The sequence below is a fragment of the Apaloderma vittatum genome, unplaced genomic scaffold (assembly GCF_000703405.1).
Source record: "Apaloderma vittatum isolate BGI_N311 unplaced genomic scaffold, ASM70340v1 scaffold7302, whole genome shotgun sequence".
Classification (NCBI taxonomy): Eukaryota; Metazoa; Chordata; class Aves; order Trogoniformes; family Trogonidae; genus Apaloderma; species Apaloderma vittatum.
Genome location: NW_009701800.1, coordinates 4,990 through 32,139, shown reverse-complemented (window position 1 = coordinate 32,139; position 27,150 = coordinate 4,990). Strand labels below are relative to the sequence as shown.

Here is a 27,150-nt window from a genome sequence, read left to right as displayed (position 1 = left end):
GTTGGAAGCCCGGCCTAAATGTTGTGCTTTCCCTGCAGATATGCAATATGATGAGGACGATGATGAAATTACCCCGGACTTGTGGCAAGAAGCCTGCTGGATCGTTATTAGGTGACTTTTTCACACTCTCTGTTATTGTATTTAGGGGACTAGAGGATAAGTCTTATGAAGAGAGGCTGAGGGAGCTGGGGCTGTTCAGCCTGGAGAAGAGGAGGCTGAGGAGACCTTATTGCTCTCTGCAACTCCCTGAAAGGCAGCTGTAGTGAGAGGGGTGTTGGCCTCTTCTCCCTAGTGAATAGCGACAGGACAAGAGGGAGCGGGTTCAAGTTGTGCCAGGGGAAGTTTAGATTGGATATTAGGAAAAACTTCTTCACCAAAAGGGTGGTGAAGCACTGGAATGGGTTGCCGAGGGAGGTGCTGGAGTCACCATCTCTGGACGTGTTTAAAAAGCGGCTGGATGTGGCACTTCAGGAGATGGTTTAGTGTCAGGGTGGTGTAGGGCTGTAGGTTGGACTTGATGATCTTAAGGTCCTTTCCAGCCTTGATGTTTCTATGATTCTGTGATGAACACCTCAAAATACATGCTCTTGGACATGCCGGTGATGCCCAGGTTGCCAGCAGTGTGTCCTGGAAGCTACAGGCTTGATCGTGCTAAATTTACGACTTTCAGAGCAGAACAGCTTTAAGCAGAAACAACAGGGTTGCTGTTAGGGATTAAAAAGCCGTACCGACCACCCATGGGGTATGCTGTTTTGAATGAAGTAAGAATGGATTTTGATTCCATATGAAGTATTTGATTTTGCCCACTGCACTCGTAGCTGGTGCTGGCATTAGGAAATCGGTACTTGGCTATTTCACCATATTAGTGTTTTCCTAGCAAGACGTGAACATCCATTTTAAGTACATTTAAAAGCAACCTTGAACCTGGAGCTGTTAAGAACAGACTTGTTACAAAAGCTTGTTGCAGCTTCTTGTGACCGTTAAAGAGTATGAGTAAGAAATGTTTCTTCTGCTAATTGCATCATTCATAAAGTGGATACAACTTTTACTTTAGAGCAGTGGTTGCAAACAGAACATCAGGTCTACGAGGGTGGTCCCACAGGCAATCTGGATAGCGAGCTGGGATAAGAAAGTGCTGCTGGAATCAGCAGGAGGTCCTTTCTTTTCCACCCCCCTGAAGAGTGCTACTTTTGCTTTCAGTGCGAAGGGAAGTAACTGAGACAAGTCTTTCAGCTGATGCTGCACCGTGCTCTGTATGGAGAAAGACTGTTTTACTGTGAGGGTGACTGAACGCTGGCATAGATTGCCCAGAAATGTTATGGAGTCTCTATCCTTGGTGGTACAATGTGTGGGACATGGTTTTGGGCAGTCAGCTCTAGCTGACCCTTCTTGAGGGAGGTGATAAGCCAATGACCTCCAGAGGTCCCTTCCAACCTCAGCCATTCTGTGATTCAAGTTGACCTTTCCCTGCCTCCTCCCCTTAGTGCACTAGCAGACTGTGCTGGCAAAATTCAGCGTGGCAACAGCAGGATAGCCAAGGGTATGTTTCCCATCTTGGAAAGGTGGGGAGGTGGTTCTTAATAGCTTTCTCTGTAGATCTTGGCAGTAATGGAGCAGAAGCTGAAGTAGTGTGGGTTCGTGTCTGTCTTCAGGAATATGAGGTAGAGGAGTTTGCTGCCAGGAGCTCATGCAGCAGACAAGTTTAGGTCATGCCACTAAAAGTTAGGATGTGAGGGGGCTGAATTTAGGCTTTGGTTTTTACAGTTAGGTTGTGCTGGTTTGAAGCTGGGTGACACAAAGGCCAGGGGAGATCTGGAAGAGGAGTGAATCTGAGAATCTCTGTGTAGCTAGAACAGAAAGGTTCCAAGCTAAGATAAGTTCTGAGAACTGTTACCTTGACTTAGGGACACACACTCACTTTACAGCAGCTTGGAAAATTAATTAAAGCAAAATAATTCACAAACATTGTTTGATTCCCACTTGGTCCCCATGTGTTGCCTGGTCTAGTCGAGAGGTGGCGTCCCTGCCCATGACAGGGAGGTTGGACTAGATGATCTCTAAGGTCCCTTCCAGCCTAGGCCATTCTATGATTGTTGAAAAATTCACCCAAAGCCGCTTTTAGTGAGCTTTCAGTCACGATGTTTCCCTCTAATTTAAGGCAGACTCTGTGCACAGACATGGCTTAGCCAAGAGGTGGCAATAAGTCTGTCCCTTTGTAGTGTCTATGTCTTCATTCACTGACAATTGTTCTGTGGTTTTGATTATCTCTGTTTGAAGCTCTTGCCTTGGGAGAAGTGAATGTGCTTGATTCTATACTCGGTTTCATGGCGTTCGAAGTTTTTGTAATAAATTTGTGCACTGTTTTTTTTTTTTTAGCTCCTATTTTGATGAAAAGGGTTTAGTCAGGCAGCAGCTGGATTCCTTTGATGAGTTTATTCAGATGTCTGTGCAGAGAATCGTTGAAGATGCCCCACCAATTGATTTACAGGCTGAAGCCCAGCATGCCACAGGAGAAGTGGAAGAGCCGGTAAGTGGAGACACCTGGCAGAGCTGATGTGTTTTTTACGATGCAGAATTTTTTTAGATGGGTTTTATTCGGCCCCCATCTCGGGAGGTGGAAATACATCTGAGTTATGATGCTGCTCATGCAATCAGTAGGACAGAAGTGTGAATTCTGGAGCCCATGAGGTGTGTAGCCAAGTTTCCAGATAGTATTTCCAAGTTTCCAGGGTGTGTGGCTGAGAAACACATGCAAAAGCTTTGTCGTCCATGGAATTAGGCTTCCCTCTCCTCTAGAGTTACTGTTGGTTAAATTTTTGGTTGAGTTGAGAAATGACAAAGAACAATTGGCAGCTGCAGCTCATGTTGTCAGTTGCTGTATAAAACTGCACTCACGGGGATGTGATAGAGCAAGACAGGTAGCCAAAAGCAAACTGTGTTTTGTTGAGATTTTGATGTTTGACAGCTTTACCATGGCAAGAAAGGTTTATGGCTGAAAAGTTCTCCATTAGCGTTCTTTGGTGTAAGGTCTGCGCTGTGTGATGGCTCTTCTGCAGTGAGCGTGCACTTTTGGCAGTGGCTGTGGTGCTGTCATCTTTGTCCCTTATGTTCCAGAAGTGATCCATTCCCTGGCTACCGGTCACTCCCTTGCTGCTTCTCTGTAGAGACTTAAAGGAACTGTAGGACACCTGAGCGTTGAATTTGTTACATGTGTTAACTCTGCATTTCTTTTGCAGGCAAGCAACTAGCCCATAGAGATAATAACTGAGATTTCGTTTCTTTGCTAGGCAAACAGATCATAAATGTTTATCTCCTTGATGTTTCTTTTGTTATTCTGTGTATATTATTGTGGAATTCTCTAGCTGGGCACTTCCGCAGTTACTGTACATGCTGTACATGGTTAATGTTCAGATTGCAAGCATGCTGTATACCTTGTGGTTTGCATTTCCCCCCCTCTCCAAAGCTGTTATTTTACTTTCTCATTTATTTTACTTTCTTATTTAAATTTTTTTAGGAATAGGTCTAGATATGAGAAAAAGGAAACTTGCTTTTTCCTTCACAGTCACTTACAGGCAAACTCTTGCCTCATTTGAAGATACTGGATTAGTTTAAGGAGCTTTGAGTGTGTTGCACTGGTTTGACTTTTTGCTTCCTTCTCCCTCCACTTCTCAACCTGAAATTTTGAAGGCAATTTATAGCATGTCATAGGGTTTAACAGCTATTCTCAGAGAGAGCATTGTGGTAAATGTGTTCTGCTTGAGAGTGCTTGCATAAGAACTTGGGAAACGTGGTGTTGTACATGGCTGCTGCTCCTGCAAATCCAGGAAAAAAGGCATTTCTTTGGCTAGGAATTTAAAGATTTTATTTTTTTTTTTTTCCGACCAAAAACTTTGCCAACAAGGCTCTGCCACCTCCTATTGTAGGAAGCTTTTGTGCCTTTTTAAAATCAGATGTTTTCAGGTCCTTTCTGGTAATTCGAATCTCTTTTTTTTTTACTTATCCTATAGAATCATCCTGGGAACTGGTGTTAACCAGCGTGCTGTGTTTTCAGTTATTCATAACGGATATCCTTCCCCAGTAGCAGTTTTGTTTAGTAATAACAAGAGAGAATATCTTGAATGCAGAAGGCTAGTTATTAGTGCATCTTGTGGATAGACCAGCAATAATGCTTCGGTGTGTCTGAAATCTGTGGGTCTTTTCAATAAATTGATGCAGTAATCTATTTTATCTCTAGAGGAAAAAAAAACACCTAGTGCAAATGTTAAAAAGATAGCTTCTGTGGCTCTACATAAGACAAAATGTATGGAATGGATGATTTACACCTTTGCCTTCAACAGTGAGTCCACAGAGAGTACTGACTCAGAGGACTTTCAAAATATATTGTAGAAAGGCTAAAATCACCTGCGACATAAACCATAATCTGACTTTTATTTTCTCTGTGTTGGAGCTTGCTCTGCCAGAGCAAGTGTTGCTTTGGTGATATACTACAGTGGAGTCCTTATGGCTGAGATACGGTAAAATGCCTGCATGGAATTCAACTTTTGTTTTAGTAATAGGTACTCTCAGTTGACTCCTAGGCAGATACTCAGTTGGGGTGGCAGCACTGTAGTTCTTTATTTGTTATCTCCTGTCCTGCAAAGGGACGTGGCGGGAAATAGCAACTTGAAGAATAAAGCGACAAGTCTTTCAGCTTGCATAGATGCAGGTCTGATGATCTGCTTATGTTTCCCTACCTCCCTGGGTTTTGGTCTGTGTAGGAATGCGCTGTGAGTAGAGTCTTTTTGCAAGAACTCCTCAGCAGAGTTGTGCAGCAGAACTGAGTCTGTGCATATGAAGCACTTCAACAAAGCTGTTCTTGTGTAGCCGCTTCTTTTCTTCATTCTTCTGTCTCTGGATACACAACTGCAGAAATGTAGATACACAAATGCACTTTGATAAGATCCTTGTTTTAAAACTTTTACACTTGATTTTAAATGCAAGGCGTTTTGAATTAAGTGATCTGAATGCTCTAAATCTCATTGCAGTAGGATTCTGTGGGATGAGTGGCTCTCAGAGCAAAATGAAGGTACCGAGAATTGTTCTATTGCTAAAAGTTGTCTGACCTTTTGTACCTGTGGTTTCACTGTAGCCTGTGAAAGGGTTTGTGTGAAGCTAAAACAAAGCTATTAAATTTGATGTTTTATTGTGGAAGCAAAGCCTTAGAAAAACTCACATCTTGTTTGATATGTCAGCTGTCGCGTTGTGTGTGTTGAAACAGATTCACCTTCTTGTGTCATAAAACTAGCAGTTTTTTCTGAAGTTACATAATTAAGCAGGCATATAAGGCATGTTCTATTTGTTGATGTGCTCACTGACTTGGCAGATTTTGAGTTTGTTATTTATTTTATAGGAAGAAGAGCTCTTTGGCTATTTTATTCTTCTCCTACCAGTGATTTCTGACCCTTCAGTTTCCTCTTTTTTTATTAAGTATTTAGAGATTATTGAAAGTTTTTGACTGCTTTTTTGATCTAGTCATCTGAAGAGGGATTGTTTCCTTACTGTGAGCTGAGGACGTGCGGCAGCATCTGGTATTAGGCTCTAGGGTCACTCTTGAACAACCTAAATGGGCATTTCTTCTATTACAAGTAAGTGTCCTTCTGTTTTCCAGCCCCGGTATCTGTTGAAGTTTGAACAAATATATCTCTCCAAACCTACACATTGGGAAAGAGATGGAGCACCCTCACCTATGATGCCCAATGAAGCCAGACTAAGAAACCTTACGTAAGAACAAACTCTGTAGTGGATAAACACAAGGAAGGACTGTCTCTGTGTTATTGATAGTCTTTTTCACCTTAGTAGTGCCTTGAAAATATGGTAATTACTGCTGTGTGAAAATTTGGATGTCTAGTTTTTAAATCCAGATGGTGATTTGATAATAATGCTTAGTGTACCTATGAGCGTTGGTATAACTGCGTTCATGATCCTTCTGTACAACCTCAAGCAGTAACTGACAGATAACACAATGGTGTTGTTTTTTCCTGTAGGTATTCAGCACCCTTGTATGTGGATATAACTAAAACAGTTATTAAAGAAGGGGAGGATCAGTTACAGACACAACATCAAAAAACTTTTATAGGAAAAATTCCTATTATGTTACGTTCAACCTACTGTTTGTTGAATGGCTTAACTGACCGTGATCTTTGTGAACTGAATGAATGCCCACTTGATCCTGGTGGCTACTTTATCATTAATGGATCAGAAAAGGTAAGGGGTTATACCTTGCACAGCCATCTTTACAGACACCAAAAGTCCTGTTACTTGTTTCTGTATGTTTTGCTGGGAGCGTAAGCACTTTTATTCTGGTGTATCACAGTTACTATGAGTGCTTTTGATCTTGTAGAAGCCTTTTATTTTATCTGAGGCACATTTCCTTTCCTCAATCTCAAACTGTTTTGCACTGAATGGCACTAAATACTCTAGATATTTTCCATTTTCAGCATTGCAGAGCAGCATGGTCTCTAAAATGAGGTACTTGTTCGCTCGCGGTCTCCTCCAGTTTGTCCGCAGCTGTATAGATTCATTTTATTCCTAAAATAGGTTCTTCCATCCATTGCTGTGGATTCAGCTTTAGCAAATCCCACCCTCTCCATGCTTGTGCCTTACCCATGAAATCATCAGTCTTTTGTTAACTGACACCTGGGCAATAATAAGTAGAATTGTATTTTTCTTCTGGGAGCGGGGGGGAATAAAAAAATCTGGCCTTGACTGTCAGAGCTGGCATTTTAATTTAAATGTGTGTGTGGTGTGTTGGCCTTGGAAACAGTGAAATACATTTTTTTTTTATCAGTGTTGTGTCTAAAGCTAACAGAAATGTCTCAGCACAGCTAGTGGTGAGGTAAGTAAATCACAGAGAACAGTGTTGTTGGAGTCTTTTTGTTATTCTGTTTTGACTGGGCGTGTGTTTTGCTTAATACTGTATTTTTAAAATATAAAATACGATCCAGCTGAATTTGGCAAATTGACTTTGTGCTGCGTGGTGCTCTTAAAGATAAGGCACCTGAAAGAATAGTAGAAACACAATGTGCTTGTTGCTTTCAGCATGCCCTTCTGTTGGTTATTTACTAGTGTTCTCACTTTAACACAGGTTCTGATTGCTCAAGAGAAAATGGCTACAAACACAGTGTACGTGTTTGCCAAGAAAGACTCAAAGTATGCCTACACAGGAGAGTGCAGATCTTGTCTGGAAAATTCCTCTCGACCCACAAGTACTATCTGGGTTAGCATGCTGGCCAGAGGTGGGCAGGTATGTCTAAGCAGTAAGACCCCCTGACCTCGGGCTTACAGTGAAGACTTTTTTTTTTTAGGAGTTTTGTTACTGTCCTGCCTCTTCATGTTGTTTACCTTTTGGAAGATATTTCTTCCAATATTATGTTGTTAAAAAGGTAAAATTAATTAAAATGTATTGTTTTTCGTGGATTATACCTGTCTCTGGTATGGATAATTTGAGGGTTGGACTGGAGGCTCAATTTGTGACGTGATTTATGGTGAGGCTAAAAAATAATTTTAGAATTACTAGAAATGAGCTTTAGAAAATCCAAACAAGCAATGTCCCATTTTTTGACAAAGCACAAGAATGGGAGCAGCAACCCTGCCTTTGCTGATGGCCAAGCTAGTATTTAGATCTGTTTTGCAGACCACCTGTGAAATCATATTTAACATCTTACTGTGCCATCTGTGAGGGGAAATAAATGTGATTCTTAACTTCAGAAGCACAAGGTGTCAGTACTCATTTACCATTGCACTGCTGTTTGGAGATTCCAAAACACCACTCTCATCTTACACCACTCTCGCTCCTGATGGCTGGGGCACTCTAGAGTGGTTGTCCCTCTGCATCCCACAGTGTTTGTTTCTTCCTGGAAGACGAGAGCAGTTACTTGAAAAATCATGAGAATGGACAGTCTTATGCAGTGGATTAGAAAAGCTTGGCTTAAGCTGACAGAAGGAGAGCTGAAGGTGGATAGGATATCAACAAAAAGCTTCTGAGTTTTTGCATACTTCTAGAGCTAGAAATGTTTTTAAAATAAAAAGGTCATTGCTGGACTAAGATTTCAGAATAGCTCCTTAGTTAGCGTACTGAGAAATCATGATTTCCCATAGTGTTTAAATAAACAAACTTGTGCTCTATTGTCTGAATCCAGAGAGATATTTAAAGCAAAGATAATTTAAGACTAATGTGTGTGGGTTTTTTCCCGTCTTTTCAGGGTGCTAAGAAGAGTGCTATTGGTCAGCGCATTGTAGCAACTTTGCCATATATCAAACAAGAAGTCCCCATCATAATTGTATTTCGTGCACTCGGCTTTGTGTCTGACCGGGACATTTTAGAGCATATCATATATGATTTTGAAGATCCAGAAATGATGGAGATGGTAATATATGTTAAATAACTTACTTTCTGGCTTGACACTTGGTGATGTGTTGGTGTGGCTACTCCGTGATTCAAAGTATTGTTCGTTTTCCAATTGTAATTTATTGCTCTATTATTTTTTTGGGTTGCCTGTTAGAAATGTAAGAAGTTCTCTGCCTAAACTTATTCTAATAAGTATTTTAAGTAATCAGAGCGCAGGGGAAATTTCACCAAGTATGTGTTTGGAGAGGTAGGGTTTTATCCTGCTGCCATTGACTTTAATCCAATTTGTACCTGAATTCACTTGAATGTACCTGAATTTACTTGAGTGGGAACTATCTTCTGAAGCCTAAAGTATTTTTTGGGTGCTTCCTGCGTTCTGCATTACTCTTTGGTGCTGCTCTTCGGAGAGCTGCTATAGTAGAGCTAGAAAGAACTGGATCAGTGATTAGCAGTTCCTGAAGAGAATCGTTAGCAAATTGCCATACAGTTTCCTTCAATGCCAATATGCACTGGATGTTGCAAGATTTTGCTGTATTTTGTGCATTAGGTCAAACCTTCTCTGGATGAAGCATTTGTGATTCAGGAGCAAAATGTTGCTTTAAACTTCATTGGGTCAAGAGGTGCGAAGCCCGGTGTCACCAAAGAAAAGAGAATCAAGTACGCTAAAGAAGTCTTGCAGAAGGAAATGCTCCCGCATGTTGGTGTCAGTGACTTCTGTGAAACCAAGAAGGCGTATTTTCTAGGGTATGTCAGTGTTTTCTGTTATGTGTCTGCAAATAGATCTTGAATACAGATTTTATTCACATATATGGATGTGATTGGAAAAAAAGCACTGAATGGAAGTCTGGTTTTAATCTCAGTCTTCTGGATGCTCAGTGCTAAACTTTACGGCACTGATATATTTTTGTAGCTGAGAAAACGCAAATGTTGATGAACTAGAAAAAGTTGAAACAAAACAAGCCTCCAGCACATCCTGGATCTTAAGTTAGATGTGATGGTAGTGAAAAATTACTCTGACGTTGTGTTGCACGGACAACATATAGAGGTTGATGACTAATGTGTAGATAGCTGCTGATAAGCTGCTTGTAATGTCTTTAAAACTGTTAGCACATCTTGATCACTGATTGGTGTGAAGATGAATTGTGGCATCTTACTTACCCTTGACTTACCCTTTTACATCTGATTCCACATGCTTAAACATAGCTCATGTCACAGTACGGGACAGACATGCAGCAGAAGACACATTGCCATCATGATGTGAATATTGACATTTCTCTGTAGTTACTTGAACTTTCAAGGTCCTTCACCTCTAAGGACATACACAGTGAAGAGGTCTGGTTTCGGACAGCAGTATCGTAAAGATCTAGAACGGATAGCCTTTAGGAAACAGCTCGACTGATCTATTTGTGAAAGCATGTAATCTTTGTTATGCATGTCTGCTGTTAATTAAGACACCATCTTTTTTGCTTAGGTATATGGTTCATAGATTGTTGCTGGCAGCACTGGGAAGAAGAGAACTTGATGACAGAGATCATTATGGCAACAAAAGACTGGATCTTGCTGGACCGCTGTTAGCTTTCCTGTTCAGAGGGTAACTATAATATATGTGTTTTCTTTGGAAATAATGTTAGAGGTGTTGCAAACTCTGCGTCTAAATCAGTTGGAGTATTCTGGCATATCTGATAGCCTGTCTTGGGCAACACAGCCTGTATCTGATTGAGACTTTTCCATGGAGTGGGTAAGTTTCTTTTAATAGTTAGTGGCTAGCATCAACTTGTCATGAAGCATATTTTGTGCGTGTTCACAAACGGGTCAGTCTTCTCCCTAGTTACAAATAACTTGCTTCTTTTCAGGAGGACGTTGACATTTTTCCCAAATAGTGCTGACTAAGCTGAATTGTTAGAGTGCTGTTTAATCATGTTTCTTGGCATCTTCTTCTACAGAATGTTTAAGAATTTGCTGAAGGAAGTGAGAATATATGCACAGAAGTTTATTGACAGAGGGAAAGATTTCAACTTGGAACTGGCAATTAAAACGAGGATTATTTCAGATGGTTTGAAGTATTCGTTGGCAACTGGGAACTGGGGTGACCAGAAGAAAGCTCATCAGGCCAGAGCAGGAGTATCTCAGGTACAGTAGCTAAATAAGGCATGGTAGCATTTGTCAGATATACATAAAACCATATCATGGAAGAGTTTAACATTGTTGTGCAGCCATGCATGTTGTCAGAACTGTTTTTAGAAAGAAACTTCCATAGCTGAAACGGATGAGGATCCAGGTAGTCGAGTCTGGTGTGGTGTTTCAGGCTTTTTGTTGCTGTTTGGTTTTTAGCTATTGTATTCACTGCTAAACAGTTGATGTAACAAAGACTTCTTGTGTTAGAGCATATGCTTATGTGTCTGGTCAAGTCTCAGAGAATCTTTAGGGAGGATGGATTTCTTTTCTTTAATCACTTTCAGTGCTTCACAAGTGGTTAAAGAAACTTGAGTAACACCTTGTAATGCAACAGTTACGTATTCTACAGCTAATGATGAAGAGCACTGGCTTTATTAGCCCAGAGCAGTGCTTCTCATAAAGCCTGTTTCTCATAAAGGTAGAAACAGGAAAGAGGTGACAGTTTTTAAATGTGAGCACGTTTTGTTGTCTGGAACCCCGATGAGACCATAATCTGGGGAAAGCAAAGTTAAGAAAGAGGCAATGGTTTGTTGATGGTGTATGTGTGTGAGGGTCTTGTTTATTTATAAACTCTTACATTTTAGGCTGCAAAAATAAATTTTCTTAAATTTTTGACAAGCCTTGAGCAGACTCTGAAAAGCATGTGAATGTTGATTTGCTAGTAACTAAGTTGTCTGAGTTTTTTCAAGCTCTCTCTTTGTGTCATTGTGCTGAAAAGCCCTCCTGGTGAAAATGCAGCATAAAAAATTTTATTTTTTTTTTTTTTTTTACAATTTTCACTCGTTCTATTTACCTGATCAGAGTATATGCACTTATTACACTACATATATATATATATATGTGTGTGTGTGTGTGTGTGTATACATATATACATGCAGTACAAAAACCAGCTCTCTGCTTGGATAACTGTGTTTATGTTGGGTTTTGCCATGGTATAAGTGTGCTCTGAAAACTTCTGCCATTACGACAGTGGCTAAGAGCTTGAAATTTTAAGAGTAAACTTAGTCTAAAATTAGTGGTGGTGAACTAAAGTTTTGCTAATAAAAAACAGGACTTTCTAGATGGCATTGATCCTTTGCTCTGATGCATCATGATGCCTGTCAGCGACACACACTTAAGCTTTGACTAATTGGATTCCTTGCTGTGTGCAGGTGTTAAACCGCCTGACTTTTGCATCTACACTTTCTCATCTGAGACGCCTGAATTCTCCAATTGGTAGAGATGGAAAACTAGCAAAGCCCAGGCAGCTGCACAATACGCTGTGGGGAATGGTTTGCCCTGCTGAGACCCCGGAGGTAATGAAAGTTGTATTTATGTCAGTTCTTACTTGTGCCTACCTGCTTTTATCCACTAGTCATTTTATAGCCATAGCACTTGTGGTGATCACTTGGACTTTTTTTTTTTTTTAAAATGCTGACATGAATATTTAGCTTTATAGCAAACTCTGTAGTTGAGTGGTAGAAATTAGTACAGTAAATAGCATATTTTGTGTCCCATTCCTTGAGGACTTGAAGCTTAAGTTCTCAGATCTTTTGGGGGGAATCTCTTGGTTTAGAAATGCAAGTTAACTTTGTGTTTCTACTAGGGTCATGCAGTAGGACTTGTGAAGAACTTAGCTCTGATGGCTTACATTTCTGTGGGATCTCAACCATCCCCAATTTTGGAATTCTTGGAAGAGTGGAGTATGGAAAACCTGGAAGAAATATCTCCAGCAGCAATAGCTGAGTATGTGCAAATGAAACTGTTCAGAAAGACTTAAGTTTTTTATCTTGCACAACACTTCAGTGGCTTGGTGGTGGGTTCGTTTTGTGGGTATGAGTGTTGTTATTTGTTTCTTGGTTTTTTCCTTATTTCTAGTGCTACCAAGATCTTTGTTAATGGCTGCTGGGTAGGAATACACAAAGATCCAGAGCAGCTCATGAATACCCTAAGGAAGCTCCGTCGTCAGATGGATATCATTGTGTCAGAGGTATAAATTTTACATTAAGAGTTTGGATCTCTTTTTAGAAAAGAGAGGATAATGCCTTGATACTACTTTGCAAGCTCCAAATACCCCATGTGTTGCCTGGTCTAGTCGAGAGATGGCGTCCTTGCCCATGACAGGGAGGTTGGACTAGATGATTTCTAAGGTCCCTTCCAGCCTAGGCCAGTGTATGATTCTATGAAATAGTATTATTTACAAGTCTCTTTCTGAACATACTTCATAGTGCTTGTTTGTTTGTTGTGGGGTTTTTTTTAATTTTCTTTTGGGAGCTTTGGGGGTTTTGGTGCTTTCTTGGTTTTTTTGCTTGTTTGACATTGCGTGTTGTTTGATGTTTGGTTGTGGTGTTCTTTTTGTTTGTTTTGTTTTGTATTTTTTTAAAAGAGGATCCAGCTGAGAAAACAGCTGGAAACAGTCTCTTGAAATAGTCTCTGTTTGTAGGTGTGTTCATGTTTGTAAGGTCCTTGCCTTGGGAACTTTGTGGTCCTGTTTTGTGTTCTGTAGTTCTGATTCTGGGCTGAGGCTTTGTGCTCATGGAGTGCTGCTTTCTTGTACAGGTATCAATGATTAGAGATATCCGTGAGCGAGAAATCCGCATCTATACTGATGCAGGCAGAATTTGTCGACCCCTTTTAATTGTGGAAAAACAGAAGTTGCTGCTGAAGAAAAGGCATATTGACCAACTGAAGGAACGAGAGTATAACAATTACAGGTGAGATGTGTTCCTGAAACTCAATTGAATGCTCATCTTTCCATCTTGGAAGCTGCAAGTTCCCTCAGCTTGGAGAGAGAAATGTTTAAAGCCTTGTGCAGCATGAAGTTGCTTTCTCTGCCTGGTATCTTTGTGTTTTGGATTTTTTTAATTTTATTTTTTAATCACACTGAAGCAGCGGTAGTAGTAGTCCTTACTCTTTTTACTGCTGAGAGACCCGTTTTGTGTTAGTTGAGTATTTCAGACACTGGTTATTCAGTTGGCAGGACCTGGTGGCCAGTGGTGTGGTAGAGTACATTGATACGCTGGAAGAGGAGACCGTGATGCTGGCGATGACTCCGGATGACTTGCAAGAGAAAGGTGTGGCGTATTGCTCAACATACACGCACTGCGAGATTCACCCATCTATGATCCTGGGAGTGTGTGCATCCATCATCCCTTTCCCTGATCACAACCAGGTGAGTGCATCACTTTTGATGGCCCGCTTTTAAAGTTGAGAGAAAACCCACAGGTGTCTGTATAAAGAGCTTTATGTACATATATGTGCTGCTCTTCCCTTGTCTGTCTAGTCTCCCAGGAACACGTACCAGTCTGCTATGGGTAAACAGGCTATGGGAGTTTACATCACAAACTTCCACGTTCGTATGGATACGCTGGCACATGTGTTGTATTATCCTCAGAAGCCCCTTGTAACAACACGCTCCATGGAGTACTTGCGATTTAGAGAGTTACCAGCAGGTATGTTGTCCATTAATGTTTATTACACAAAAAATACTACTGATTTGTTTAAGCTATTTCATGAGTGTTATGTCTGGAGTGCCTGAATATTTAGCAAATGTATCTAATATAAAAATTAATTGTAGGTTAAATGTTACCTTGTGGCAGGACACCTAAACTTCAAAAAATACATTACTAGTGTTGCAGCTGAAACTACTTTATCCACTAGTCTGCTAAAATCCAGCTGGAAGAAATGCATTTTCTGTACTGGCATTTGCTAGATTCTTCACAAGAGGTCACTCTTGACTTTTTTTTTTCCTACCCAAAGTTGCATTTCCTGCTACTACATGGTTTTTGTGTGTGGAACATGGAGATTTTTCCTCAGAGTAGAACATCTTCACTGTAGAGAATACAACTTATTTTAAATTGCAAGTAATGCCAGTTTGGTATGTGTACATCCTTTCAAAGTATTTGCTCTGTGCATTTTAGGTATAAACTCAATTGTAGCCATCGCGTCCTACACGGGCTATAACCAGGAAGACTCTGTCATCATGAACCGTTCTGCTGTTGACAGAGGCTTTTTCAGGTAAGACTTTGTGTATTTTTTAACTACTTGGAAAAAGACAAAAGTATATTGAGTTGTCTAGAGGTTCAAAAAAAGTGTGTCTTATGCTGGCAGACACCATGCTCCAAATCTTTACAACCTGAGAAGCTTTTTAATTTATTTATTTATTTGTAACGGTCACGGAAGGAGGAGCACAATGACAATGGATAACTTTTGCCAGTGTATGAACTCTTTAATGGGAATATTGCAGCTTTGTAACATAGTCTTTAGTGGCCTGACAGTTGCTACCAGGGTGAATTAGCATGTTCTTCTCCTTAGAAGGGACTGCTGTTGGGGCAACTGGCAACTGATGTGACTTTGTGCATTGCATCTTTTAGATGACTGTGGTTAGCTGCATAGCTAGTCAATGAGTTTCTAGGGGGGTTTTCATTTTTTTTTTTGTGTCTAAGTTGAGCCTAAGAAATATGTGCTTGGTGTCTTCCAACCGGTGATTTTCAGCATAGAATACATAGGAGACTATTAGGCTCATGTGAAATTTTTATAGAACCTTCCACGTGCATGGGAGCAATTAAATGGGAATAATACTTATCTGAAAGGCTGTGGCTTGGTGTGCTGGCAACTCAGGCAGCAAACAAAACCCCTAAAGCCTCAGAAAGAAGCCTGTATAAATTGGGATTTTTCCTCTGCAGCTCAGTTGTACTGAGTGTGGCACTGCAAGGTAGCAGTAGAAGTCTTAAAAATGGTTGCAAAATGGCAGATATAAGGAGAAAAGTAGTGCAAGAAAGATAGGATGGTGATGTGAATCATCTTTAGGAATAATAACTATTTTTGAGATGTCAAGCAGATCCAAAGGTCTCTGCAGTTCATCAGATATGAGCATGTTATCTATAGGTATTTTGGCAAATGTCTGAAAAGTGACCATCAAAATGCCACCTGAAATGGTTTTTTTGTTTGGCGGAGTATGTTTTGGTTTTGTTTTCCCCTCCTCAGTGATGGTCAGTCTAACTTCAGGGGAAAGGTTTATTTGGTTGTCATTAGTAACAGTAGTCATATAATATGTGATAAAAGGGTGATATAGTGAAATTGAGAGGTACAGATGAGGAAAAATTATGCTGGTTTCACTGAAGAAGGCTTTATAACTTTGTTTCAGATCTGTATTCTATCGCTCATACAAAGAACAGGAGTCTAAAAAAGGGTATGACCAAGAGGAAGTTTTTGAAAAGCCTACCCGTGAAACTTGCCAAGGTAAGACACAGGAGTGTATGAAGACTGAATTTTTAAATTTTTGTGGGCAAGGTTGTTAACATTGTTGAACTGATTCAGTCTTTATCTTGATGCATATAAAATAGCAGAAATGCCTGTATTAATAGCAAAAATACATCAGTTGAGATACTTGCCTAAAATTATCTTTAGCAGTAGTCTGAAGTTGCAAGTAGACTTGCCAAATTTCTACAGAACATCAAAGCCAGTATGGTGAAAAATTTGTTTGTTTTTTTCCCCCCTCCCCTCCTCAAGGTATGAGACATGCAATCTATGACAAACTTGATGATGATGGTTTGATAGCACCTGGGGTACGTGTGTCTGGGGATGATGTCATCATTGGCAAAACAGTAACGCTGCCAGAGAATGAAGATGAACTGGAAAGCACTAACAGACGCTTCACAAAGAGAGACTGCAGCACTTTCCTGCGAACTAGCGAGACGGGTATTGTAGATCAGGTCATGGTAACCCTTAACCAGGAAGGATACAAGTTCTGCAAGATTAGGGTGAGTGCTGTTGGGTGTGCTTTCCGCTTCTTATCATTTTCATTCTGTGTTTAAGTTACCTATTGAATGGTTTCTTATGCCTTACAGGTACGCTCTGTAAGAATCCCACAAATTGGAGATAAATTTGCCAGCAGACATGGTCAGAAAGGAACCTGTGGTATCCAGTACAGGCAAGAGGTAGTGATTTCTTTTTTTCCTTTTTCCTTCTTATCTCTGATCTTCTTAGCACTGGAACTGCCTTAAGTGTGCTGTCTGTGGAATATCTACTCAGGTGCAATACATTGACTTAAATTTAGCTTCTCACATGGTACTTTGTGCCTTTGAAATGCCTTAAAAGACTGCAGCTGCTTTTCTTAAAGTTGATATTCTGGGAAGTACTGACTCTGTTTCCCTGCTCCTAGGATATGCCCTTCACTTGTGAAGGCATCACACCTGATATAATTATCAACCCCCACGCCATCCCTTCTCGTATGACCATTGGTCACTTGATTGAGTGTCTTCAGGGGAAGGTAAGAAGAATCTTTTACGCTGCGTGTTTAAGCAACTTTTTCTTTAAAGCTACTGTTCACTGGTAATGTAAATCCACTAAAAAATGAAGATTTTCCAGTTACTTGATAGCAAAAGCAGGTTTCTTGGGGAAGGCCTACAGTCCTGTGAATTTTGTCCAGCACATCAGACTACAGTGTGCTCTCTTGCCTGTTGATTTTATTCCAAATGTTTCCTGTGACCCAAAAAAAGGAATAGCAAATTTGTTGATACTATGTGGTGCGTTTTTTTTTCTAAAATCTTACTATAAATCACATAGCTGATAAAAAAAGCAAGATAGGATGCTATCATGGGCATGGCATCTCAAGTTCTGGCATTAAAAGTTAAAGCAGTTTGAAGTAGCTTAATTTTGTCTGACTAGTCCTTCAGAAATCTGACAAGGTTTTTCAAAACTCCTCTCTGTAGGTGTCTGCAAACAAGGGGGAAATTGGTGATGCTACACCTTTTAATGATGCTGTCAACGTGCAGAAGATTTCCAATCTTTTATCAGATTATGGCTATCATCTAAGAGGAAATGAGGTATAACCAAAATATACCTTCACTGTAACTTTTTTAGTATGCGGTTGATGGATAGCAAGGCTTATGATTCAGTGATTGCGTTGACTACTTTAGGTCCTCTACAACGGCTTCACTGGCCGAAAAATCACGTCACAGATCTTCATTGGTCCTACCTATTATCAGCGATTGAAGCACATGGTGGATGACAAAATTCATTCTCGTGCAAGAGGGCCAATCCAGATACTTAACAGACAGCCCATGGAAGGTCGATCTCGGTAAGGATGTTTATTAGTTTCTATACAGTGTCGTCTTTTATAGTTTTTTAGCCCTAAAAATTCCCTGCCTCAGCTTCACAGCTAGAACTTTAATTAGCTCACCCCAATTAGCCACCCGTTTTCATGTGTTTGGCTTAATAGGATGTATTGGGTGCAGGTGTCAAGTCTTTTGTGGCAGGAGGTACTGCTGGGGTGGTGCTCCGAGAAGGGAGCAGGGGTTCTCCTGTGCTGGATGCAGCCCCTTGGAGCTGGCAACAGACCTGTTGCAGACCAAAACTGAGCCTGGCATCGATGCTGGTGACACCTCTGTGGTACCACAGTTGAGAAAGGGTAAAAAATGCTGCACAGCAGCTGTGAGGGAGGAGTAAGAAAACACAAAAAGAACAGCCCTGCAGACGCCCAAGTCAGAGGAGAGAGTGAGGAGGTGCTTCGGGTGCTAGAGCAGAGATTCCTCTGCAGCTCGTGGAGAGACCATGGTGAAGCAGGTTGTCCACCTGCAGCCTGTGGGGGACTGCTGTGGGGCAGGTAATTATGCTGCGGCCTGTGGAAAGCCCACGCTGGAGCAGGCTCCTGGCTGGATCTGTGATCTGTGGGCTACCTGCTCTGCTGCCATCTGTTCCTGAAGGATTTGTGCCCCACGAGAAGGGCCCATGCGAGAGCAGTTTGCGAAGGACTGTCCCATGGCAGGAATCCCACGCTGGAGTAATGGGAAAGGGTTGGTAGGGGAGATGTTTTTAGTTTCGTCTTTGCTTCTCACCATCTACTTCATTTTTATTGAACAACAAATTAAACTAATTTTCCCCATACTGAGACTGTTTTGCCTGTGATGGTAACTGGTTTTATCTCAACTCGTGAGCTTTTCCATCTTGTTTTGTATCCCTGTGCTGTCAACATGGGGGAGTGAGAGTTGCTTGGTGGGCATCTGGCTGCCGGCCAAGGTTAAATCCACCACAGATACGCAGAGAATGATTTAATTGTTTACCTCATTTTGCTATACGGTTGTGCTGTGGCTGTTTGTTGTCTGGCATGTGCTTTAGAAATGCACAGCAGCAGTTATTACTGTGTCTGCATTATCTCCCAACAGTTTTATTCTGAAATGTTAGAGGAAAATTAGTGTACAACTTTACTCCTGCCTTGTAATACTGCTATACCGCTGTTGTGTTTCTGTTAAGTTACTTATTCCACCAAAAACTCATGTATTTTGCCAAGGTACTTGAAAGTCGAGGTTTTTGTGTTTTGGTTTTTTTTCTTTTCCCTTCCCCCTCTCTTCAGTGATGGTGGCCTTCGTTTCGGAGAAATGGAGCGAGACTGCCAGATTGCTCACGGAGCAGCCCAATTCTTGAGAGAGAGATTGTTTGAAGCTTCAGACCCGTACCAAGTCCATGTCTGTAACCTCTGTGGTATTATGGCAATTGCAAACACAAGGACTCACACCTATGAATGTCGGGGCTGCCGTAATAAAACTCAGGTACGTGTGGTTTTCATCAGCCAGCGTTTCTCTTTGCGGGTAAGAGGAAATGCCAGCTGGGTGAACAGGAGGATAGGGAAGTAAATATTTAAAGAAGCACCAGAACAATTGCTATTTTAGTTTCATAACTGTTTTAAGTGTTTATAGTGTCCTAGTTAATTTGGATGTTTCCTTATTAATTTTACAGTGTTGGCTTGTCATGTGGCAGGAAATGCTGTTCAAGTATTTCACTGCAAAGTTTTCAGAGACTTTCAAAGTAAACATTTGAGTGCTTATTTTTAGAAGTAAAACTCGGAATCACAGGAATTTAGAGCCATCGCCCTTATGACTGTCTGTTCCCCTGAAGATATTTATGCTTGCAGAGCAGGGTCCCCATGGGAGATCTTTTGTATTGCACTTTATTTTTTTTAATGGGGGGCGGGGGAAAAAAGTTCTGTGGTGTGCGCTTGGTTACAGAACTGTGTCAAAGGAGAGTGGCAGCAGAGCTAAACACAGTTGCCTTAAACAGGCTTGTTCTGGTGCTACGGACTGACTGCTGCAATTTTAATAATGGCATTGGGATTACTGAAGAGAGATGTGCCGGCAATCTGCATTTACTGCATGTCAGGCACACTTTGCTGTGCACGTTTTCTCTTGTTAAATGGCTCTAGTTTAAGACCAGATCCCTTGGCTACAGGTTTTATCATTAAAGATGTGTTCTGGATGTCTGCTGTGTAGCCTCTACAGACAGTCTCAGCTTCCTTCTTGCTTTGTTACTGCCTGCGAGCAGTTCTTGTTAAATGCTTTCATGCATAACTCCGGATTCACATTTGAGCCAAAAACTTGACAAGTTATTTGTGGAGAGGGTGGTGGAAGTCGATGCTTTAGGAGTGCTTATCACAAGCCTTTTGAAATCTCTTTCCAGATCTCTCTGGTTCGAATGCCCTACGCCTGCAAACTCCTCTTCCAAGAACTGATGTCTATGAGTATTGCACCTCGTATGATGAGTGTTTAGCCTTTAAAAGTGGTGTGTGGGTTATTTTTTTTAAACGGTGAGACTGAAGTGCTCAGGTTTTGTTTCATTTTCTGTAGGTTGCATTTAAAATACAGTTTTACTCCTCTGCTATGTGCTGTTCAAAAGTATGTTTATTTCCTGTAAATAGAATTAAAATTTGTAATCAAACTTGTGAATCTTTTATTTATGTATCTGTGAAAGAAGTGTGCAAGCAAATTGGTAATCAAGGAATAAGGGAGTTAAGAGGAAGTGAATAGTGAACTAGAAAAAGCCAGGGGTTGCAGCTTTGCAAAGTACTAATTTAAAACTGCGCGTAAGTGAAAGTCCTCAAATCACAGCTCTGCACCATCATCTGTGGGAAAAAAACCAAAACCGTGTCATGATCTGTACTGTCCATGGGGTGATATCACAACTTGGGCAGGAGCACAGTGAGTGAATTGTCTGATGTCGTAGCTGAGAGGGTGAGACCTGACAGCTCGACCCTGACCCCCTCCTTCTTTTTTTTCCTTTCCTTCCCCGCTGCAGAACTAGAGCAGCACTGGCTTGGTAACAGATGGCATTTTTCTGTGCTGAGATCACCTGGCTGTGGGACACAGACTCCCTAACCGCGTAGTGTGTAGCTATGACGTCTGTTCCATTAGTGTTATCAATTTCCTTTTGGTAATCGTGGACTGCCAGGATATTGCTTAGCTACAGCATGCTTACTTGAGAGCTCTCCTACAGCTGAAAAGAAACAGCTGTAACATGTGGTGTGTGCATAAGGAATAAACCGTGAGACAATACGCACAGTACTACAACCTCCCAGTAGTTGCTGCGAGGGTGGGAGGTGAGCATCATCTATTCTGGAGTATTCTGGCAAACTCAGTGAAACACAGTTTCATTCGCATCCATAAATAAGATGTTTGAAAAGGGATTAGAGGCTAGCTAAAAACCTTTAGCAAGGCTCCTGTGCGTTAAGTGCAGTTTGGATTAATTTTATGCTTTTATTTCAATGCTGCGTGCTGTTCTCCTTAAAGGAAGTTAAAAGGATACAGAAAGTCAAGACTGTATGATTTGGATAAAGCTACTGGGATTAAAACTAAGAATTATGTCTGAAAGTGGATTTGGGCAGCAGAGTATTCTCTAGCTGGATGCTTTGCTCCCAGTGCCTCTGCCTCCAGCGTGGTTACAGTTACTCTTCCAGCTCTCTGGATTTACTCGAAGCACATGTGGCTGTGCTACATCCTCTGTGCGGCTGGAATGAGGGTGGTTGGTTTGCCATTGGTTTGTATGCAGCCTGGCAAAGGGACCTGGGTTTGAAAACTGGCTGGAAGGTAAAGGCTTCACGTTTTGCCTAAAGGCCCACTGTGGCCCATCTGTCCACTCCTGGGTTTGACCCTCCAGCATATGGAGAGAATGGCAGGGGCTAGGAGGTTTCTAGACTGGGGAAAATACAAAGAGGTGCGGGGACTTGGTGGGAATTTTGAGTGAAGTTCCCCTGCAGGCTTGGGGCTGGTTGTGCCAGCGCTGCTCCCAGGAGACATGGGTAAGTTTGGAAGCATCCTGGGAACAGTGAAAGAAAGATACAGATTTGGGGCTGAAAAACCACTGGAACTTGCTTTGTAAAAAGCCAAAAAAGTGGTTTTAACTTGGTATTTTAATCTCCAGTGCTTTACAGCACTTTGAGAGTTATTTAACAACCCTTTGAGAACTCTAGCAGCTGAGATTTGCTGGGAGTTGTACCATAGTTTGGGTTGGAAGGGACCGTTAAATGTCATCTAGTCCAACCCCCCTGCCATGGGCAGGGACATCTTCAACTACATCAATTAGATCTTCAGCTAGAGCCTCATCCAACCTGACCCTGAATTTTTTCCAGGGTTGGGACATCTACCCCTTCTCTGGGCAACCTGTTCCAGTGTTTCACCGCCTTCACTGTATAAAATTTCTTCCTTACAGCTAGTCTGAATCTACACTTTTTAATTTTAAAACCATTACCCCTTGTCCTATCACAACAGGCATTACTAAAATGTCTGTCCCTATTTTTCTTTTAGGCCCCCTTTAAGTAGTCAAAGGCCAAAATAAGGTCTCCCTGGAGCCTTCTCCAGGCTCAACAACCCCAGCTCTCTCAGCCTGTCCTCACAGGAGAGGTGTTCCAGCTCTCTGATCATTTTTGTGGCCCTGCTCTGGACCTGCTCAAACAGGTCTATGTCTTTCCTGTGCTGAGGACTCTAGAGCTGGACACAAAACTGCAGGTGTGATCTCACCAGGGCAGAGCAGAGGGGCAGAATAATGTCCCTTGACCTGCTAGCCCCACTTCTTTGATGCAGCCCAGGATAGAATTGGCTTTCTGGGCTGTGAGCACATATTGCTGGCTTGGAGCCAGTTTTTCATCCTCCGGTCCCTCCACGTCCTTCTCTGCAGGGCTGCTCTCAGTCTGCTCCTTCCCCAGCCTGTATTGATACCGGGGGTTGCCCCAACCCAAATGCAGGACCTTGCACTTAGCCATGTTTGAACCTCGTGAGATTCACATGGGCCCACTTCAGCTTGTTTTGTCAAACCCAGTATAACTGGTATTTCTAGTGTGCTGCTTCTTTTGTTTTTTCTTCTCCAAAAAGCATTAGAGCTGATTCTTCTGTATCAAATAACTGAGTAAACTGTTAGGGAAAAGAGCTGTGCTACCTACCTTTGGTCAGGGCTATTTCATGCAGAGTTTCCACAACATGGATTTTTGCAGAAGCTGTTGCCTCTCCTTTGGCATTTGATGCATGACACTCGTATTCTCCAGCATCCTCTTTGCTCAGAGGAGATATCTAGGGGAAGAAACACGCCCCACATACAGCCAGTAAGTATCTTGTGCGTAGGCAGAGGTGATTCTGTTTTAAAGCGTCTTGCATAACTTGTGAATTGCTTGGGACAGAAAATGAACGGAGTGCATGAAGTAGCAGTGAAAACTTAGGGAACACCATTGACTGCATGATTTCTTCTGTCTGCTCCAAGCAGTCTGGTTCAGATGGTGGTGGCTCTCACCAGTGAGGTTTGGGACAAGCGCTCACTTCCATGGATTTCTTCTCCTCTGCTAGGTCAAATTACATGTGCTGTAACGCGCTCTCCTTTTCTTTTATTGTTTTCTTAGTCTGCAGATGTGTCAGACCCCACTGCATGCTTGGTAAGGGGAAGGGAGGCAGGAAGAAGCAGCCTTCCTACTACAGGAACTGACATGTTCAGCAAAATCACGGCCTCAGAGCCTTCCCTCTCCTTGTTTCTACCTCTGCTTTTGCAAGTCGTTGTGGGAACCCGAGACCCTAAGCTGTGATCCCCTGCTGCCAGCTTCTCTGCAGCTGGGAGGCACTTTATTTGTAATACTCATTTTGGGATGCATAGCGGCTCCCTCTGATGTGTGGGAATCGCTGATCAGCCTGCAGGTACTCCCACAGCTCAGGAGGTCTCTCAAGTGAGAGGTGGTGGCTTCTGTTCTGCATTGTGCTCAGGTGGGTGATGTGCTTCACTGAAGGAAAGGCAGTTCTGATAGCTATAAGGGCTCCTCAGCTGTGGGTGGGTCTCAGGGGGTGCCTTGCCTCTGTACTGATTTCTTCCTAAACAGGGAAAGGGTCTCCTTCCTACTCATGACAGCAGGTAAGTGATGACATATAGAAAGCAGATCTTTTATGTCAGTCTAGCTTTCTCTGATTGTACAGTGCATGGCTCTGCTGCCTGCTAGACTGAGGGGAAAACCAGCAGTGGGTAAGACTTGAGCCAGCAGCCAGCCTTACGCTTCATGCCTAACTCACACAGGTTGTTCTCTAAATGCCCCGTCTGTTGCCATAGGTCTTCTGCACTGTTCTTTGTTCATGAGCCGTTTGCAAACCGCTCTGTGCTGGTTGTGCAGCTCTGTGTAGATGCAAAGTACTTACGAGCACCCAGCCAGTCACTTCGTGTTTCTCAGGGCCCCCTCGGGTCTGGATAGCCAAGTTTTCCCGGTCCCCAGGCAGAAGCTCCATCCTCTGGACACCATACTGTCCCCGAATTATCTAAACAGAAGGGTGGAAAGGGGTAAGAATTTTGAGGTTTATTTATGCGAGAACTGTTAAGGACCAACGGTTTCTGCTGCAGCAAACCAGGCAGTTCCTCTATGTGGGCTTAGGATGGATGAGAGCACGGTAGTGCAGACATTCCCCAGGGCTGTGGATCTGAGCCCAGTGTGTAGCACGGAGTAAGTGGTGCTCAGCCATTGCTATCACCAGGTCAAGCAGTCTCTCTGCCCTGAGGAAGACGCACGAAAAGCAAAGCAGCACCGACAGTCAGTGTAAACATGGTGTCTGCTTGTTTACAAGCAGAAAATGCTGTCTGGGTCAACATTCCTACACTGCATGCTCACCTAACAGTCTGCTCTGGGACCCTTATGAAAAAAATTTGCGGTCTCAGAACAGAAAAATCGTTGGGCCAATCTACTTTTTTTTTTTTTCTGTGTAGTATTTTTAAGCTAGTCATGTTTCAGCTCAATTTTAAGACCCTTCCCAAGCGTCCACAAACCTGTGGCATTTGAAAGAGGCTACAGGGGCCACACAGTGGCTCTCAGCCCTATGGTGAGGACCCTCTGCTTGGCATTGGCCACTGCCCTAAGCCAGGTATGACCACCGTGCTGCCAAAACCAGCACCAGAGGGAAATGCCCTCTGCAGCTCCTGTGCCTGGTGGGGGCGAGAGCCGTGTCCAGCAACCTCAGAGCCAGTGCTGCCGGCAGGGTGACAGCAGGTCAAGAGACATTCCCCACATGCTCTGAATACCAGGCGCTACCAAGAGAAACACAAGTCCTGTTCTGCCTCAGGATCAACAAGAGTTTAAAAAAAGGAATGACTAAAGGCAAAGCAAAGCCAGATGTTTGGGGGTGGATGGGAACTGCACAAATGGGAGATCTCATCAAAGATGTGTGTTTCTAAGAAGGGATTTGCTATGGCTTTTATGCTTATCAGGCAGTTTCAGCTGTCTGGGGTTTGCTATGCTGTAAGCACTTCTAGCAGAGCCCTTACCTTGTTCCAGATGAGGACAGGAGTTGGGATGCCAATGACTTCACAGCTCAGGTAGATCTGTGCTCCTGTCACATTCCAGATGTCCTTAGGAGGGGTGACGATAGAGGGTCCTGCAAAAAGAGATAAATGCTTTTAAGCACTGGGTGACAGCAAACCTGTGTCCTTGCTATCCTTTTAAGTGGAGCCAGTCACTACTGATGTGTTTTCAAGGATGAGGTGAAGGGAGTCTCTGGTTGGAGCAAAGTTTGCTGGACTGATCGCCCATCACAGCCCTTCCTTCTCCAAAGCTACACACGCATCCAACTAATGTTCAGGTGATTGGTCCATCTATTTGTAAGACTGAGGTTAGAGGTAAGATAGTGTTTATATTCTATTACCCTAGAGGCAGGGCTTCACAATCTGCTGCCTCTGCTCACCATGCAGCCACCAAGTGCGTCACTGACACTCAGCTGGCATGGAGCAAAGGACCCCCCCCAAGGAGACAAGGTCCCACTTGCTCTCCCACGCCACAGATAGCTTGGCCAGCTTTACAGCATCCTCTTCTCCAGCATGATTTTAATCTGCACCAAATCCTGGGGCAGCTGGCTAGCAAAATTCAGTGTTATGCTGCTCCTGTTTCACCTGTGTGCAACATTCAGCCAAAGGGTAGTGGAAGAGTTCTCTTTGGGGGGGATCTGGGAGGGGGACCAGGTGAATGCAGAGCTCCATTTTTCCCCAGAGAGCTCCATCCCTGGTTAAGCAGGCAGTTATTTCCAAAGCCAGATGGGAACAGAGCTGTTTTGCAGATCTGGCTGGAGATGTTTACCCCTCAGGCTGAGAAATGTTGGAGACGTAACCCATATCCCAAGAAATGAAGAATAGCCTTTTTTGTTCAATCCCTCTTTAGTGGGGCTGTTTTGCAAAACCAAGCCATTAATTCCACACAATAGGAAGCGCAGACCAAAGGAGCACATAGTGTTTATTTCCACTTATTGATAGCTTGAAGAACACAGCAGCTTTTCCCCTTGTGCTCTGAAGATGCAGGCAGTAACAGGAAACTGAAGCTCCCATTAGGCTCCACCAGGAGAAGGCATTTCCTACGTGAACAAGTACTCTGGAGCCAGCTTGACTGAAGCCCCCGGGTATGCTAGATCACAGACCATGCCCCATTAAGAAAGGGGCAGATTTGGGTCCTGATGATCCTTCTGAGGTCCTGAACACACACTGACCTCAGCCCTGCATGTTGCACTCTGCCCTGCAGCCCTCTTGCTTAAAATTGAGAGGTGCGGGTTTCAGGTGCAGCAGCACCACTGCACCAGCATCTTCCAGCAGAAAGCTAGTGTCTTTCTTCCTCCTTGGAACCTGGGAAAAGCTCCACAGTGCTATCACCACTGTCCATAGGATGTCAGCCACCCCTCTGTTTTAGCCCAAGGGATACTGAGGTGGGTCCTCACTCTTGAGCAGCTGATGTGTTCCTAAATAAGTGTCTGCTCTTCTCTTCCAAGACTTCCCTGTCTGAGAACAACTACATGGCTTGCTGGTGGGAAGCTGCTGAGAGACCAGGGGTGGCTGCAATCCAAATTCTCCATTGCAGAGGTATCCCAGTCCTGGTTTTAACAGGAGGTAGCTGCATAGAAGCAGGGAATTTTTATGTGTAGCCCTGGGGGATGGTTAGAACCACACCTAATGAACAGTACAGGCTGGTTTCCTGGCAGACATCATAACCCAGGTGCTCCTCATCAGCACGGAGCTGAGTCTCTCAGCAGAGAAAAGGCTCTAAGCAGCTTTTAATTACATCTCTTGCATCTTGGTGGTTGTGCTGCTGCATGAGTTGGTTCCTGTTTATTGGCCAAGAGAGGGGTGTGACAGAACTACCTTTGCTCCAGGTGGCCCAGAGCACATCCATACCTCCAGACCGTGCCCAGCTCTGTGCCCTCAGCAGCACCCTGCTGGAGGTTGTTCCCCTAGTACCACTGCAGGGACTCACACCCTGCTTCTGCCCAAAGTGTGCTCCTGCCCAAAGCGCTGCCTGGCCCCCATGCAACAGCAGGGCTGTGGCCACCCCAGGGAACTGCTATCCCCAT

General features: G+C 42.9%; 2 protein-coding genes across 2 annotated transcripts; one reads left to right on the top strand and one right to left on the bottom strand.

Moving 5' to 3' along the window:
- Positions 1-40: 40 nt before the first annotated feature.
- On the top strand, positions 41-20,246 carry POLR2B (polymerase (RNA) II (DNA directed) polypeptide B, 140kDa). Its single transcript, XM_009879288.1, has 24 exons — positions 41-111; positions 2,377-2,527; positions 5,648-5,760; positions 6,024-6,243; positions 7,124-7,282; positions 8,241-8,405; positions 8,934-9,130; positions 9,858-9,977; positions 10,330-10,516; positions 11,713-11,856; positions 12,147-12,286; positions 12,419-12,530; positions 13,100-13,254; positions 13,514-13,712; positions 13,824-13,992; positions 14,461-14,557; positions 15,687-15,781; positions 16,052-16,302; positions 16,390-16,479; positions 16,704-16,811; positions 17,254-17,367; positions 17,461-17,621; positions 18,894-19,089; positions 19,994-20,246. Exons 1-24 carry the CDS (start codon positions 41-43, stop codon positions 20,081-20,083), a joined length of 3,504 nt encoding a protein of 1,167 aa, XP_009877590.1. The 3' UTR covers positions 20,084-20,246.
- LOC104281332 (insulin-like growth factor-binding protein 7) lies at positions 20,193-25,197 on the bottom strand (the record flags this gene model as incomplete). Its single annotated transcript, XM_009879290.1, has 4 exons — positions 20,193-20,435; positions 22,746-22,872; positions 23,974-24,090; positions 25,088-25,197. Coding segments are annotated over 4 exons (374 nt in total), but the record flags the coding sequence as incomplete, so codon positions are not given.
- Between the last annotated feature and the right edge of the window lie 1,953 nt (positions 25,198-27,150).

Coding starts and splice junctions, on each gene's coding strand:
- POLR2B (XM_009879288.1), top strand. CDS start 41: ATGCAATATGATGAGGACGATGATGAAATTACCCCGGACTTGTGGCAA. Junction 7,283..8,240: donor TGCTGGCCAGAGGTGGGCAG/GTATGTCTAAGC, acceptor CCGTCTTTTCAG/GGTGCTAAGAAGAGTGCTAT. Junction 16,303..16,389: donor ACAAGTTCTGCAAGATTAGG/GTGAGTGCTGTT, acceptor TATGCCTTACAG/GTACGCTCTGTAAGAATCCC.